Raw genomic sequence first — 15,314 nt, 5'->3', positions numbered from 1 at the left:
AAGGAAAAAAAGGGTTCTTTTACTTTACATTTAGGACTCCATATTACCTTGCCTACGATAAGGGTGCTGTTGAGCAGAGTTCAGCTCGAGCAGCATCATATTCAAGTTGAACTCAAAGTGCATGAGTGCCATTTGAGCTCAAAAGAAGAATTTGTAGCATCATATTCAAGTTGAACTCGAAGTGCACGAGTGCCGTTTGAGCTCAAAAGAGGAATTTGTAGAAACACTTGAGTTCGATTTGATAAGGCTCGGAAATAATGCTGAACTTTATCGAGCTCAAAACCTTGACTCAAACTCGAATACTAACTTGAACAATGCTAAGCTTGTATTAGTCATTTCGGATGTTTAATGGCTTGTATTAGTCATTTCGTGTGTGTGTATTTAATTATTTAATGCAGTACTCGATTGAGTTCTCAAGTACCTTATCCTTGAACTCAAAAATGAGATTGATAATACTTTCGAATAGCTCAAGCTTGATCAAAATAAGTTTAAATCAAACTGTTGATCGAATAATTCACGAGCTCGAGTCGAGATACTTGATTCAACATAACCCCCGTCTACAATCTTTTTTGGGTTTTAATTTTTCTCAATAGTCATTGGGTATCCTTCTCTATCTTTATTTTACTTTTTATTTTTTCTATGGCACCACTTGGGGATCTTTCAATTCTATTGCTCGATTAGTATAACAGGAAGCGAGAAAAGAACCCTACAACGATGAAAGGTTGAACAATCCCTTCTCATTATCAGCAGAAGTGTAAAAAGGCTGGGTAGGAGAGTAATTTTCCAGTGGCCATTATGCACCTAAGTTATTTACTGAACGTTTTTACAACACCCTTCATAAATCCAATCATTGCTGGACCGGAATACAGAATATATACCTCCGGGCACATAATACTTGCGCGTAAAGATAAACATGAATGATTTCAAGGAAATGCAGAAAGGCTACAGTCATATTAATTGGTTGACATCATTGAAGCTCAAACTAATTCACAAGAGATTTTGGTAAACTGCGGGATGTCCCAGCAAAGTTAATGGTTTAGAAAAGCCAACAAGGTTTCCTCATCCTGTACGTGGCATCGTAAGCAACTTGTGACTGAGTCTAATAGCTGAGGATTCAGTTACACTAAGATCTTGCACAAATGCAATTATAAACAAGCAATGGAAAGCAAGTGTCCAGCATGTAATCAAACAAGCAAAGCATAGAGTCCGTCCACCATATGACAGGAGGATCCACAGGTCACATGCATTCAATTTAAGAAAAGGCGAGCATAAACTATTTCAAATTGAACAATCAAATCCAGTTTGCAACTAAACAATTGATGTAGCCTTAAATCCTACACATAATACGCCAGAAAATTTTAGACACAGCAACATATATCCACTGCTGACACAAGTACTTGACCTACACCAGACAATTAGCAACTCAACTTCAAGACTACTAAGGCACATATAACCTTCTAAGGTCAAGGGCGTGCCCTTTTGTTGCTACAAGATGGGCACTTGTATTGCTTGATGTGCTCAGCCCTAGCAGGGGTGATCTTAACACACTTCCCATGGAACCATTTCTCACAGATGTCACAGCAAATCCAGAATTCGTCTGCTCCATAGTTCTCACCACATGCACCACATAAGGTATCGCCATGATCCTCATCTTCCTCATCAAGACCATCCTCCTCCTCGTCTTTCAGTACCCCTCTTGAGTACTTGCCTTGGGTATCAGAGCCACGCTGTTTCAAGAAAGAAACTTCAAATTAAACTACTAAAACTGAGGAAAATGAGACATATCAAAAAATTCACGTTAGGCTTTCTCTACAGTTCAAAACTCCTCAAAGTTAGGTTTCTGTTCTCATTTCAATTCTGCCGTGCATAACAATTCAATGGAAACATAAAAACCATCAAGATGACCACTCAAAGAAAGAAACTGGCCAGGAAACGTAAACAGGTATGATGCTTTCTTTTTTTAGCAACAACATTAATTTTCTGTTGATCTGCATACAAGATAAATTAAAGACCAGTTGCCAGAAATTTGTAACTTCCTGTCAGTATCCCCACTCCATTAGTTATCTGACGAATAAAAACCACCACTAACCACGCATCTCCGAGCAGCTTTAATCTATAGTACAGAGTAAACATATCAGAAAAGATTTTGGGAAGCTCTGGTACCGTAGAGTTTGTCTTGGATTTGTTGCTACTGTGATTTGAGACTGATGACTTCTCCTTGGATTGTTTCTTGGCTGACCCAGTCACGACTTCAAATACGGTTGGCAGATCGTTTATCATATTGAAAAGTCGTTTCCTGCATTACAAAGACACAAACAATGATATTAACCAATGAATAATAAAATCTTCAAACACAAGAGTACAACAAAAATGAGAAAAAAAAAACTTTTACATTCGGATGTCTTAGAGGGGAAAAAAAATCAAAAGAACAATATTTTCATTACAATTAATGTTAACCTAGTATTTTGTCTTTTCCTTCAATGAAACAAGCTTTTGAAGAGACAATTGAGCAAATCATAGACACCGCATCTAAATAAAAAGGGGATTCTTGATTTACAGGTGAACTAATGCTCTCCAAACTTGAACATAAATTGGGGCTATTAGAAAAATGACACTCATTTTAGACATCACAGAAATATGAAATTTGCAGATTTACAAAATTATAATTGCCATAAAAATCATGAGTATCAAACTTCATCCATTAACCAAATTGAAACATGTATTCATTCTGATGCACCAGTATTAACAAGTAGGCAAAAGCAGAGAGCATAGCCAGGCACAAAATTTACTGGGCAGAAAAGTGCTAAGTTGCAATGCAAAATCATCATATAACAAATCCAAGGAACAACGAAATGCATGGTCGCACACGAGTCAACACACTTCTATCCGTACATGTACAATAGCATCGACTCACTTAACACAAGAAGATAATGTCATTTTCCATGTTATTGTAAATTAATACTACTTCAAGCACAAAACCAGTTGCAAAAATCTCATCAAGGAAACCTAAACCAATATTGTGAGGATTAGTTACCTATCAGCTTTGTCAAATCCAAATCTAGCACCAAAATAGAAAGCAACAGCAAGTAACCATGCATCGCTGTGCACAGCAACCAGGGAAAGCCAGTCCTTCTCTTGCATACCATCTCGAGCAAAGTTAATACCAAGAGCAGGCTCTGGAAGCTCTGGAGGCACCTCTTCAGCAGGTAAATTAACCTCCCACTGCTCGTCAGGAAGTCCATAAAGGCAAAGATTTTCCTTATCTGCAGTTCATACACAATAGAAAGAAGAACCTTATTATGTTCTTAAACTGAATGCAGTCTTTTAGTTGTTAAATCCAGAAAGTGAGACTACCTAAAATAGTGCAAATCCAAATCTACACATAACTCTTGATAATCAAAGTACAAAGAAAGACAGAAACTGCAATAACAAACAGCACATTTCAATCAGAGTAACAAAAAGCGAAATTTAAAGACTTGAAAAACAAAAATCATGGAAGAAAGTAAATGATTAAAGTAAAAGGGAGGGAGCAAAAAGAAGCAAATAAAGTACAGAAAAGAAGAAAATGCAAATGATAATAAAGAAAGTCAGACATGCAAAACTAGTAAAGAGCAGAAGTGCTTATCATTTTCTGAGAAGGCTCAGTGCCTGAAAGGGTACGTATGCAAGTTATTTGTCAACAGTTATAAATGAAACTATTAGTTTGTAAAGGCACATCTAACATCCTTCATTAAAGATGTTTTTGTATTCATGATGCATTTTACAAAGAAAAGCATGTGAAGAGGTTAAATTTTCTCTACTAATGTCTATCTCAAGAACAAATGGAAGTTCGGAGTTCAAAGCAAAAACAAAAAGGCATAGAAAAGGTTGCTAGAGAGGGTATATGACCAGGTAGAAACAAAGTATCACATATGATAGCTTCAAGCACTTCTTCTACCTACCTAAACAGATCCTGAATAGAGTTTCAATGAAATCAATCTGCACTTAAAATTAAAATATCCACCGATGGAGTATGCTAAAGAGATTGTCTAGCCATTCATAGACAACTCTTCTCTATTTTCCTGGACCACAAACCCATACATAGAGATTAAGCTTGATACCAGAACAAGTCAAATCCAATACGTATTGAAGAATCCCGCAAGCAAATAATTGCTCAGGCACTGTCCAATCATACGAGCTCACCTTCTCTTTCCCCCTCTACACAGATGTATATATGGTACACAAACAAGTATAAGGTAAGCATTAAGCATACATGAGTAAATCATGGTAAAGTTCTTTTTTCTGTGTATGAAACGAACATTTAATTTTACGATTAAAAAGTAGCAAACAACTCAAACAAACTACAAAGCAAAGGCCTGTACTCCAACAATTCATAACATTCAAAATTTGAAACCACTGTGGAATTGACAAAGGAAAATGAAATGGGAACATGATGCATCAATCTTACAAGCAGAAAAGAGGCGCTAAAAGGTTAGACAATTTTCACTGTTTCACACACACAGCTGCAATTAAATGTTAGTCCTCAGTCCAGCCAAAAAAATTCATGCATACATGCACTCAAATAATTAACCAAATTTGCAGCAAAAGAATAATAAATAACTCCGAAAATTCACTAGAAGATAAATTTCAAATAGACGGGGAAAGACCCACAATTCATTCAGCCACAAAAATAAAATACTTCGCCAAAAACAAAAGACATTTTCCAGCCAGAAGAAAAGGTACGCAGAAAAAAAAAAAGAAGAAAAATATACCAGGGTCGCATTGCTGATAGAACCGTTCAACATCTGCAAACAAAAAGCATAACCCATTTAAGAATCACGACAATTGGCAAAACCCCAGAAAGAAAAAAATCAAATAAACACGGAAAACTGACCAAAATGAAAATTCAAAAGCATATACCATCACTAACAACTGACAATTCAAACCAAATAGAAAGAATTACGCTAATCGTTTTCTGAAACATTTTACCAGAAGTGAGTGCTTTAATTAATCCAGCTCTTCGACCCTTGAAATCCCTAAAAACCTCTTCCACAGTCCTCGGACCGTATTGGGGATTAGCATCCATATCTTAACTCAAAATTCAATTCAATTCAATTACCACTACTTTGAACAATTAGGGTTTAGTAAAATAGGGAGAGAGAGAAAAAGAAGACTCTGAGAATATTGGATTGAGTGAAGTTTGTTTGAGAGAGAGAGAGAGAGAGAGAGTAAAGAGCCGTAGTACTAGCTTTAGAGAGAGAAAGAGAGAGAGAGAGGGGTTGGGAAATTGGGCGATTTGTGGGTTCGGAGGGAAATTTTGGGGAAAATGTTTTGACCCACCCTTTACTTACCCTTTTACCACCTTCACCTTGTATATATTTTTTAACTGCAGTAAAAATGACAAAGGGTCATCAGTGGACTTGAAAACCGAAAATTAGGTTGATTTGATGATGAGTGGTTGAGTCCGAGTCCAGGTCAGATTTTTCTTTCATTATTTTTTTTCCTTATATTATATTTGGGACTAAGGCAAAAGTTTCGTGAATCCGGTCTACGGTGCCACTTGTAGACCGAGTGGTCAGGCAAATACGCAAAATAGGCAAACAAGCAAAAACAAAGTCTACCCAAATTTTTACCAAGCATCTAACCAATTACTTGTAGAGAGAAGGATTTTATTTTCCTCTCGATAATCAACTTGATTTTGAAAATTTTCTTTTCTGTCTATGATAGGTAGTGTTCGATTTACCAAAAAAAAAAATACTCCATTACATTAGGAGTGCTAGCAAGCTGAGCTGCTCACAATTAGGTCAAATAACCAACTCGAAATCATTTGGTTTGAATTCGATCAAATCAAGTTCAGGCTCATGTAACTTGACGTAGGAATCAAGTCGAGTTTGAACCTCTTTTTGTGCTACTTGGGTACTCGTCGAATAGCTCAATTAATTTTATCATTCATATAATAGATTTATTTTGATTATGAATTAACCAATAAAAATTTCTGTTTTAGATAATTTATATGAAATTTAGTATTTCGAGTTTTTGAATACTCGAGTTCAACAAGGCTCGAGAACAAATATCAAATCTTGTCAAATCAAGTTTTATCTTTATTAATATAGTATCGAGCATTATCAAATCGAGTTTTAACCTTATTAACTCTTCTATCAAATCAAGTCAAGCCACATAAATTTCTCCTCGCTCTGAGTTGAATTGGAGCTTGAATAGGCTTGCTTATCATACTCGTTATCACCCTTTACATTACACTACCAAATTTCCAAGGCATTGCTGTCAATTTACCAACCGGAAATGATGACAAAAGCATATTGTGTGAGAACTAATTTTAAAAGGGTTCAAAGTCCTAATAGATTTATAATTACGACAAAAAATCAATGACTTCCCATGTAATTAATTTACCGAAGTCTTTAGTAATTGCACATTAAAGAATGCAATTAATGGGCAGTTCTTGCATTGTATGTTGATTTGAAAGGTAGGGATAATTTCAGAAACCTCCCTTGAGGTTTCTGACAATTGCACTCGGCTCCCCTCAATTTTAAGAAATTATACTTGCCTCCCTTGACATAATAAAATACCTATAATACCCTCCACTTAGTAGACAATTTTAAATTTAAGACAATAAATTTACAAAACCTAAAAAAAAAAATCTATTTGTCTGTCTCTTGTCTACTTTCTAGTTAATATAATCTCTTTTTATTATCTTCAATTTTGTGGATATTAGCAAATTGAAATTACAAAATCTACAAAGGAAGTAGATTATGTGTCAAACTAAAAGGAAATAAAGAGACTCACAGTGATAGAGAAATAAATAATGAAATTAATGATTGAAATAGGAAAAAGAACTAAAGATGTGGAATTTGTTATATTTTGTTTATTATTAGGAAAAACTTTTATAAAATGTCAATAATTACATAATGATTTCTTTTATTGGATTAGAAATTTTTTATTATGATTTTATTGTGGAGGTAGAATTTATTTTCAACTTTTGAAATATTAATATTTTTAAAACTATAGGAGAATTGTAATGGTGGTTCTAGGTCAAATTAGCTTATATTAAAAAGGTATTTGAGCATTGATATTTACTTTGGGAGTATAAAATTGGTTTTCAACGTGGTTTTGTGTGTGTGTGTGTGTGTGTTTTTGTTTTTATCGTGACAAATATTGATATTGTATATGCAATTTAGAATCTTTTGGTTGGTTACTTGATTTTAAAACTTATACTCGGATGGTTGTTAGGGATTTAGCTTGTTGATTTATGCAAAGTGTGGAAGAAAAGGATTGAGTATACGATATTTTTCTTTCTTAGTTTTATACAAAAGGACAATTTATGATTTTTAAAAGAAAATCTAAGTTTTAGGACCTACATTGTTATTAAACAGTAAAAGTAGGGGAGGTACATATAATTTTTAAAACCTGAGGGGAGCTCTTTGTAATTGTGAGAAATCTCAGGGAGGTTTGTGAAATTATCCCTAAAAGGTAAGTAGTAATATAACTCGAGGATATATAAGAGACATTTTCCTTGCATGGATCCTATCAATCACACACTCCTCAAGGGGAAAAAAATAAGCTACTACTACTCTGTCACCTACAAGAGACAAAGATCACTTTAACTATAGGCTCTTCTATGGTAATGACACTACAAAATCAACCTTTACAGTGTTAAAAATGTGCGCAAACAAGTTTTACTTCTAATACATCAATTTAATTTAGACAATGAATTTTTGTTTTATCAAGTGTAAGAGATTGGTTTCGTCATCCGACCCTTTTTGCTTTGGGTTTTAAACATATTCCAAAACCATGACATTTTTTGCCCCACCATTTGGAAAGTTGAACTCAAATGGATTGAAGTTACTGATTCACTGAATTCCTCATAAAGGCAAATGAAATAGATCTTAGGCTCCTGGTTCATGTTGTAGCTAGTTAGTGCAGACTATGTGATGGCTACAACTTTAACCACTTTTCGGTCTCAATGAATATTTTACCTTTTTCTGTGGTAAATCAACCATAGGTATTTTTAACTTGGATTAAAACTAATAAAGTCCCCGGTAATATACCTAATACACAGAAAAATTTTCCATAGTTTCAAAACATACAAAATAATACCTCATATTCTGAACTGAATTGTAAAACTGACAGAATCGGATAAACTTAACGAAATCTGATAAACTTAACGGTAAACTTAACAGAATCCGGTAAGTTTAACCGTTGAAACCATCATTTTCATTAAATTTATGAATTCTGTTAGTTTATAATTTAGTTCAAAACATGAGGTGTCGTTTTATACGTTTTGAAATTACGGAGGGCTTTTCTGTGTAATAGATAAAACACACGAGACTTTTTTGTTTTTAACCCTTTTAACTTTGGAGTTGTCAGCTCATATTAGATGAATTGATAAAGACATTAACCTATGTGCAAAATGTGCCAAGTTTAGATTTTCCTGCTCCTATTTGTATCAAAAAAGAATTTTAAGGGGCGGGGGGAGACGCAGTAAGAACTTTAGGCAGGCAATTACGAACTACACAAGGTAATCAAAGTTTTTATTAGTACATCTTTGCTAGTGCAAGACATAATCACCAACGATGGCCAAACACAGCCATACAAAACCAAATGCAAGAAAAACATAGACTCTGAAAGACATCAGACAAAAGGAATTGAAAGCACAACCATTCCTTGTCTGAGCAGTAGTTAAGGATCATTACCTTTTATTGACACTAAAATTAAAAGCACACAACATTGGCCCAGCTATGCGTTTCTTCTTTATCTGGAAACCATAATCATGGAACCATCGAATGCCTGAATGGGACATATCCTACGAGGAAGTCCCCTCTTTTATTCCAAGTCTGGAACAAAGAGTAGTGAAATAGCCAAGGATGTCCTGCCAAATATTCATTGCGAGTTGCCCACCAGAGCTGCAATTAAACATGCAGTCAATTTCGAGCACGTCCATCAATGGATAAGAAAAGCAGGTTGCCAGCTTCTAAATGTGTTGAATCTTTTCCGACACGCATGCCCATGTGGAAAGAAGAGGCTGACACCTGATTCTCTGGGTGTTGGAAGATGTCATCACCATTGAATATGCTTGTGACATCAGAGCCAGATGGGGTGGAAGCTGCCCAACTACAACTTTCTGAGAGCCGAGCTTCCGAGCCAGATATATCTCCAGCAAGCATTTTAAGAGGAGTATCCTCAGTATAGCTTGGAGATGAAAGCTTGGATGGCTTTATATCCTTCATATTCAAAAAGCGCCCTCCAGAACCCCGAGGTCTCCTTACCGCATGTTTATGTCGAGATTCATGAAGGTACGGCTGCAAAAAACAAAATTAACACTTTCAAGGATGAAAACCGAACTTATTAGTTGAGGCACAAAGTGATGGCTTTAAGCTACAAGTACCTTTCGGAACTTGAGCATTTTGTTCTGAGCCTCGAGCTTTGCACGGATTCGTCTTCGTCTGAGGATTGCACGATATTGCTTAGCATTGACCAAGACAGGCATGCCCTCTGCACATTGAAGAGGAGGAAGTGGAACTCTTGCATGCAGCATCCCCACCATAGGAGGACATACCTGGTCATATTGCAGCAAGCATTTTAATAAGCTACATTGATTGCTGAAAAGACCAATGCATCTCATTAAATTTGATGAAGCGTGTTTCAGCTCAAAGAAGACCTTCTAAAGTAAAAAAATGACAAATTCATAGTTAAATGCAACTACAGCCAAAAGCCATGGTAAAGTTCATGGATTTAGCTTATCACAGGCTCTCAAAAGAACACAGGTACTTGTACCACTAGATGACGCTGCTAATTCCCAACCTTCGCCTGCCAATGGGATTCTTCTTAATCTCCCATTCAGAAGATTCAGAAGCATCTTCTTACGGATAGAAGACACACATTCCATCCACAAGTAAATAACAAAAACCTTCATTCAGCATCTTGCAAATTTTTTTATCATTGTTTTTTTTAATTAATTTTTCTTTTTATCTGGATAATAGATCCTTTTCCAGCATTCAGTAACAAGCCCAGCTAGAGTGAAAGAGCAAACATATCATTCAGAAAACATGGTCTATTTTCACACAAAACAAATAACAACCAATTTAGAACTCCCATTAAATTCCAACTCAGGAATCCTACAGCAACAAAAATATTAAAATGCAAATTATCAATCCCATCACATAAGAAGTACCTAAGATACTCCAGAATAGAGAAGAGAAAGAAGAGGCATGATGAATTATGAAGTGCATGATGTATTATGCACATCCACAACACAAACTGTAGTAAATAGCTGGATTCTCTTCAGATTATGCAGAAAACGTAAATTATGATTACATCAAAACCAATTGGCATTCTTAAGCTGGAGAGTGCTCTGCATGAGTCCTATTTACCATCTTGCTTCATGAACGATTGAGAACCTAAGCTTACTACAAACTGCATTATACGCCAACTGTTAGACAATAGATTCACTTTGAAATTGTTTTTGTCCTTGTATCCCACAACCTTTTGCCTTCTCTATTTTCTGCTAAGTTCCATGTCAAACAAAAAATCAACTTACTTCATTGACTCCTCATTTTTCTAATAACAAACATCAATACTCCCAAAAATATGTAGAATTAAGATGTTTGTTATTACAACTGATGAATGAAGGACTTACAAGAGCATTTGGCCCATAAGCAGCTACAAGCCCGCCAAAGTAGGATTCACTGCTGGGGAAGGGTATGCAAGCCTGAAAGCACAAAAGACCATAAATTCCTGTGTTCCGTTTTTCATTGGATTTATGCAATAACCACATGCCCATTCTTCCTAATTCAGATTGTGTGGAGCTTAAGCATGTCTCTAGTCTCCATTTGAGTTGTTAATATATCACCAATATTTGAAGCATGGAGTGGTCAATCAGAGGCAAACAGAAGCCTTCAACTTCTGGTTTTCTGCATTAGCCTTTTATAGATTTAACTATGTAATGATTAGATTACTTTGTTGCTTCCAGGATTAAATGAATATCTATAATAATAAAAAAGACTAGAATAAACTAATTTCATAACTTGGATGTAGAACTGGCACTGGACTGTCTTCCTTTGATATGGGAGAGACTTTTGATCAGTTTCCTTCCACATAGGAGATTAATTAACAGACCAGTCTTAGACAAACTCTTCTAGAGCTGAGCCAAATTTGAGAATTAAGTATGCTGGTTTGTCTTCACCCCAACTTCCACAGTTGTTGGCATTCCATTATAGGTATTGTCACTGTTATTGGTGCATTACAATGTGCATATACACAGTGTTTTCAACATGCCATGACTAAGTCACGCACCTATACTGTGGATTGTAGATTAGTCATGACCAAGCTACTCAATCTGTGCATGGGTAAATAATCCTACTTTTTTCAGTGACTCCTTAGTTAATATACTTAAAGCGTTGATAAAGTGTGGCTGCTCTTGCATAGGTAGATCTAGAATAAGATTATCTTATCTACATGGAAGAAGTGAGGAGCTTCCGCTAATGACTTATGATGGAAATGGTCATCTATGCATCTATAAATGGCTCTTCTACCCCTTCCTCCACCTCCCCCCCCCCTCCCAAAAAAAAAAAAAAAACCATCCCAAGTTTGTCTTTCTCATAAGAGATGCAAGATGTAGGTGCTAAGACTAAAATCATTAAAGATATGCCAAGGTATCAATTTTATGCCATGCCATGTATTAGAAGGCAAAATTGAAGGTCTCTGGATCTCCGGTATCAAAACATGTCTAATCAGAGTTAACATTTTTCTACCAAGCCAGCAGTCCCAAGCATTGCACTGAGGAAAGAATGGAGATGGACTCACCAATGACTTGTTATAATCCAACTGTACTTGGCTAACAGTAAAATCTGCACTGACACACAAAAGAGGTGATCTCTGGTACTGCTCTGCACGCCTTCCATGAGTTTCATCACCAGCTGAGAAAGAGAAAATTTCCATTAATATAAGTTGACAAAGGCTGAGACAAAAACAAGCTAGTACTCTGAAGGTGGAGGAAACATTTTCGAGCTCATGTTGGTAAAGTGGATGAAATACATCCGAGTTTAGGTTTCCAAAGAAATTATTGTATATATGTTGGATCACTAAGTATCAGGTATGTTTTTTGAGTATATAGAACAGAGCATGCAGAAATGTAAGTGGATGAGTGACCTCACTGATTTAGAAAGTGAAAACACAAACATGCAATGTACACAAAGCCTTCCTAAAGGCCACAAAAATGTTGATTTAGACCATGCACAAAGTGATTCCAATTACAATTGAGAAACATCTTTGCCTCGTCTGCATATTTTCAAAGATTATGGTTTATATAAAAGAATAACTTTTGACCCAAAAAAAAAATCTTCACCTTGTCCGCTTATTTTCAACATTTTGAAGCTAGTTACCACCTTAGCAACAAATAGTAACACTAAGGAAGAAAAGAATCCAGATTAACAGTCAAGAAACCTTATATGTATCAAATGAAGTGGTAGATTACTTCACGTGATACTAAAAGAAATTGTTACTGTTTCCCCTACAATTGCACCAGAATTGAAATTATGCAAGACCGTAGGTTATTCAGTCTGCCAGTCAAACACAAATACAAAATTTAAGTCCATTGTGATGTCCCAATTTCACATGTCATTCAAATGTATTGGAACTTCAACTTCTATCTACTCTTTGTAAGGTAATTAAAAATTTTGAACCATTTCTCAATTTGTGCATAACTTTTAGTTTGGTGCAGTAAACTCTAATTATTTGTCTAATCATAAGAGTTTATTAATTTACAAGGTTTCATTTTGAAAAAACAAATATCAGAGAATATGACAAGGAATAGCAAGTATGACCACACTGTGATCCGATGGTATGCATACAAGGGCTGTTTCTTGCAGCATCAGCCATAACGTATTGAGACTGACAGGTTGACAGAGTTGATAAGGAATCCAGTTCTTGAAATAGCAAGTCTGATTGCTTCACATGGAAAAATTCGTTGTTAGATGATTCTGGTCCAGTAATAACACTCTTGGAAGGAGAAAACTTTGATTGTTCAGTAGAGTTCCATAGAGAAGAGCAAGTAATAAGAAAAGGTGCCAATGATTGGCCATCTTTGTTGCAAGAGCTTTGCATCCTTAATACTCAGTAGCTCTTTACAACCTCTCTTCTGTTACGTCTAAATCCCTATTGTAGGACAGTGAACACTGCAACTGCAGTTGATGTGTTCCTGGCTCAGTTAACAACAACAAATCCAATGCATGTCAATGACATTTTGTAAAAACTTGACATGCTAACAATCATGCTAAGGAGCAAAGAATTAGCAGTAAAGATGATCTTACTTCCTTTTAGAACATACCAAGAATTGTCTGTGTGTATTTATGGCCACATGGGCCAACAAGATTGGAGCTGCTAAACTAGGAAAGGTAAAACTATTCTCGAGATGTTTAGTATAAAAATTACCGAGTGCACTGATATCGGAAAGCAACAAGCAAAGCAACTACAATCAATTGCGCAAATAACTTCACCTGTTAAAACTTAAAAGGATGCCTTTATTTACCCTCTTCTTTCAAGGCCAACTATCTGACACAAAACAAATATTCTCTTCAACTTAGAACATCAACAGTTTAGAACAGTAAATCATTAATCCCAGGATGGTTTTCAATATTTACTAAAGCCGGCCAATTTTCAAAGTCATTGAATTGAAGGCACGTCACTCAAACAAAAGATGCGTGTTCCAGAAATATCAAAAGTTGTTGAATTTCCAGACTGCGTATGAGTATAAAGGAGACAAGACGAAAAAACCCAAAAAAGAAAAAAGAAAATTTTTTTTTCAACACATCTTCAAGGACCAATGGTAGCTAACTGTTCAAGTTCAAATCAGGAACAATTGGCAATCCTGAGATACAAAGACATAGTAACTATACGATTCCAACGAAATGAAAGATAGACACAAGAAGAAAGAAAGAAAGGTCATTTGGAGGGAATACGAGAGACACCTGTGCAACGCTGGAAGAGTGAAGTTTCCCAGACTGACAAAGAACCTTCTTGTTTGGTTAATAGTTCTTTGGATTTGATGCTAACAAAGTCTATATTTCTGCTCCCTGCCTCCCTCCCGAAAGCTACTAACTATTGCTCCTTTCACATCAAAAATAAAAGGAAAAGGAAATACTAAATGAATAAAGCCCTTTGGCTTTAAGCATGGAAGCGACAAGCTCTCATTAGTTACTCCATCACAAGATACAAACAATCAAATACCACTCACAAAACCATCCTATTTCCACCTCCACCACAGCCACCACCATCACCACTACCTTGTTTGCTTTAACTGGGGAGTATTTTTTTAGAGAAATACCTTTACATTTTCCCAAATGGGCGCTTCTAGATTGGCTAAAGCTAAAGAACCACCCCACAGCATGGGAGGACATGCCTACCCGTACTTACCCACGAAGAAAGGTTATGGATAATGCCACATCACTTTTGGCAAAAAGGTTACATCAAATATTTCTTGAAATGACAAATTCATCATTTCCAAAAAGGTTAATCTTCGCTTTGCGCTCTTTAATTATATTTAAATTTCTATTTTGGTCCTTAACTTTTAAAATGAAACACTATAGAACATAAAATATAAAATTTGTTCCATTCCAAGAAAATTATTGACGGAAGTGAAGTAGATTTTATAATTGAGCGGGATAAATTTTATACTTTGAATACTAATATGGAACAGATTATATATTTTTGGGGATCTAAAGTGTCCCGTTTTTAATATTTAAGGACCAGAAAAGAATTTGAATATAATTAAAGGGCGCAAAGTAAAATTAATCTTTTTTTAAATTAATCCTATCCTTATCTAGCAAATGGTAAAGCTATCATTCAATAAGAATTTTGTTTTGAAGCAAAAATAGAAGTATCCATTGTATTTTTTTTTTCTTTCCTTGCAAAAAAAAAAAAGAAGAACAAAGGGGAAGACTTTTCCCCAAACTAGTGCCAATTTGGCACTTGTATTCTTCTTCTTTAACTGAATAAAGTTTTATTAATGTTGATTTATCTTGTAAATTTTGGATTAAGTATCTCATTATATATAATAGGGATAATTTCAGAAAACTCCCCTAAGGTTTCTGATAATCCCACTCACCTCCCCTGAGATTTGCAAAATATCGGTTACCTCCCGCATTAGATTATTGGGCCCTAATTGTGACATCAAGGGTGGTGAATTGATAGAAATACCCTCATAACTTGTCATATATTCCAAATTTATTTTGACAGAATTAGTTAAGCCAGTAATACATAAGATTAACTCACTTAATTAAATTTTGGATGCAAAATTAATTGCTAATTTCGGTTTAGGGAAAGAG

General features: G+C 35.4%; 2 protein-coding genes across 10 annotated transcripts; both read right to left on the bottom strand.

Annotated features, from left to right (window-relative positions):
- Nucleotides 1–1,251: 1,251 nt before the first annotated feature.
- Nucleotides 1,252–5,237, bottom strand: LOC113707333 (PHD finger protein ALFIN-LIKE 4). The gene is made up of 5 exons (XM_027229611.2): nt 4,969–5,237; nt 4,752–4,784; nt 3,035–3,263; nt 2,164–2,296; nt 1,252–1,727 (listed from the first exon to the last, which is right to left on the bottom strand). Exons 1-5 carry the CDS (start codon nt 5,063–5,065, stop codon nt 1,464–1,466), a joined length of 756 nt encoding a protein of 251 aa, XP_027085412.1. The 5' UTR covers nt 5,066–5,237; the 3' UTR covers nt 1,252–1,463.
- A 3,259-nt stretch (nt 5,238–8,496) lies between these two features.
- On the bottom strand, nt 8,497–14,358 carry LOC113705411 (nuclear transcription factor Y subunit A-3-like). 9 transcript variants are annotated; one of them, XM_072063940.1, is made up of 7 exons: nt 13,959–14,351; nt 13,488–13,542; nt 12,816–12,932; nt 11,797–11,909; nt 10,631–10,702; nt 9,380–9,550; nt 8,497–9,293 (listed from the first exon to the last, which is right to left on the bottom strand). In XM_072063940.1, exons 3-7 carry the CDS (start codon nt 12,868–12,870, stop codon nt 8,916–8,918), a joined length of 789 nt encoding a protein of 262 aa, XP_071920041.1. In that variant the 5' UTR covers nt 12,871–12,932; nt 13,488–13,542; nt 13,959–14,351; the 3' UTR covers nt 8,497–8,915. The 9 variants fall into 9 exon arrangements, with proteins under 9 accessions (XP_071920041.1, XP_027083063.1, XP_071920037.1 ...); XM_027227262.2 differs by lacking the exon at nt 13,488–13,542 and having other exon boundaries at nt 12,816–13,189; nt 13,959–14,358; XM_072063936.1 differs by lacking the exon at nt 13,488–13,542 and having other exon boundaries at nt 12,843–13,189; nt 13,959–14,354.
- Between the last annotated feature and the right edge of the window lie 956 nt (nt 14,359–15,314).

This window comes from Coffea arabica, chromosome 8c, assembly GCF_036785885.1.
Source record: "Coffea arabica cultivar ET-39 chromosome 8c, Coffea Arabica ET-39 HiFi, whole genome shotgun sequence".
Lineage (NCBI taxonomy): Eukaryota > Viridiplantae > Streptophyta > Magnoliopsida > Gentianales > Rubiaceae > Coffea > Coffea arabica.
This window is presented reverse-complemented; position numbering and strand designations above follow the sequence as displayed.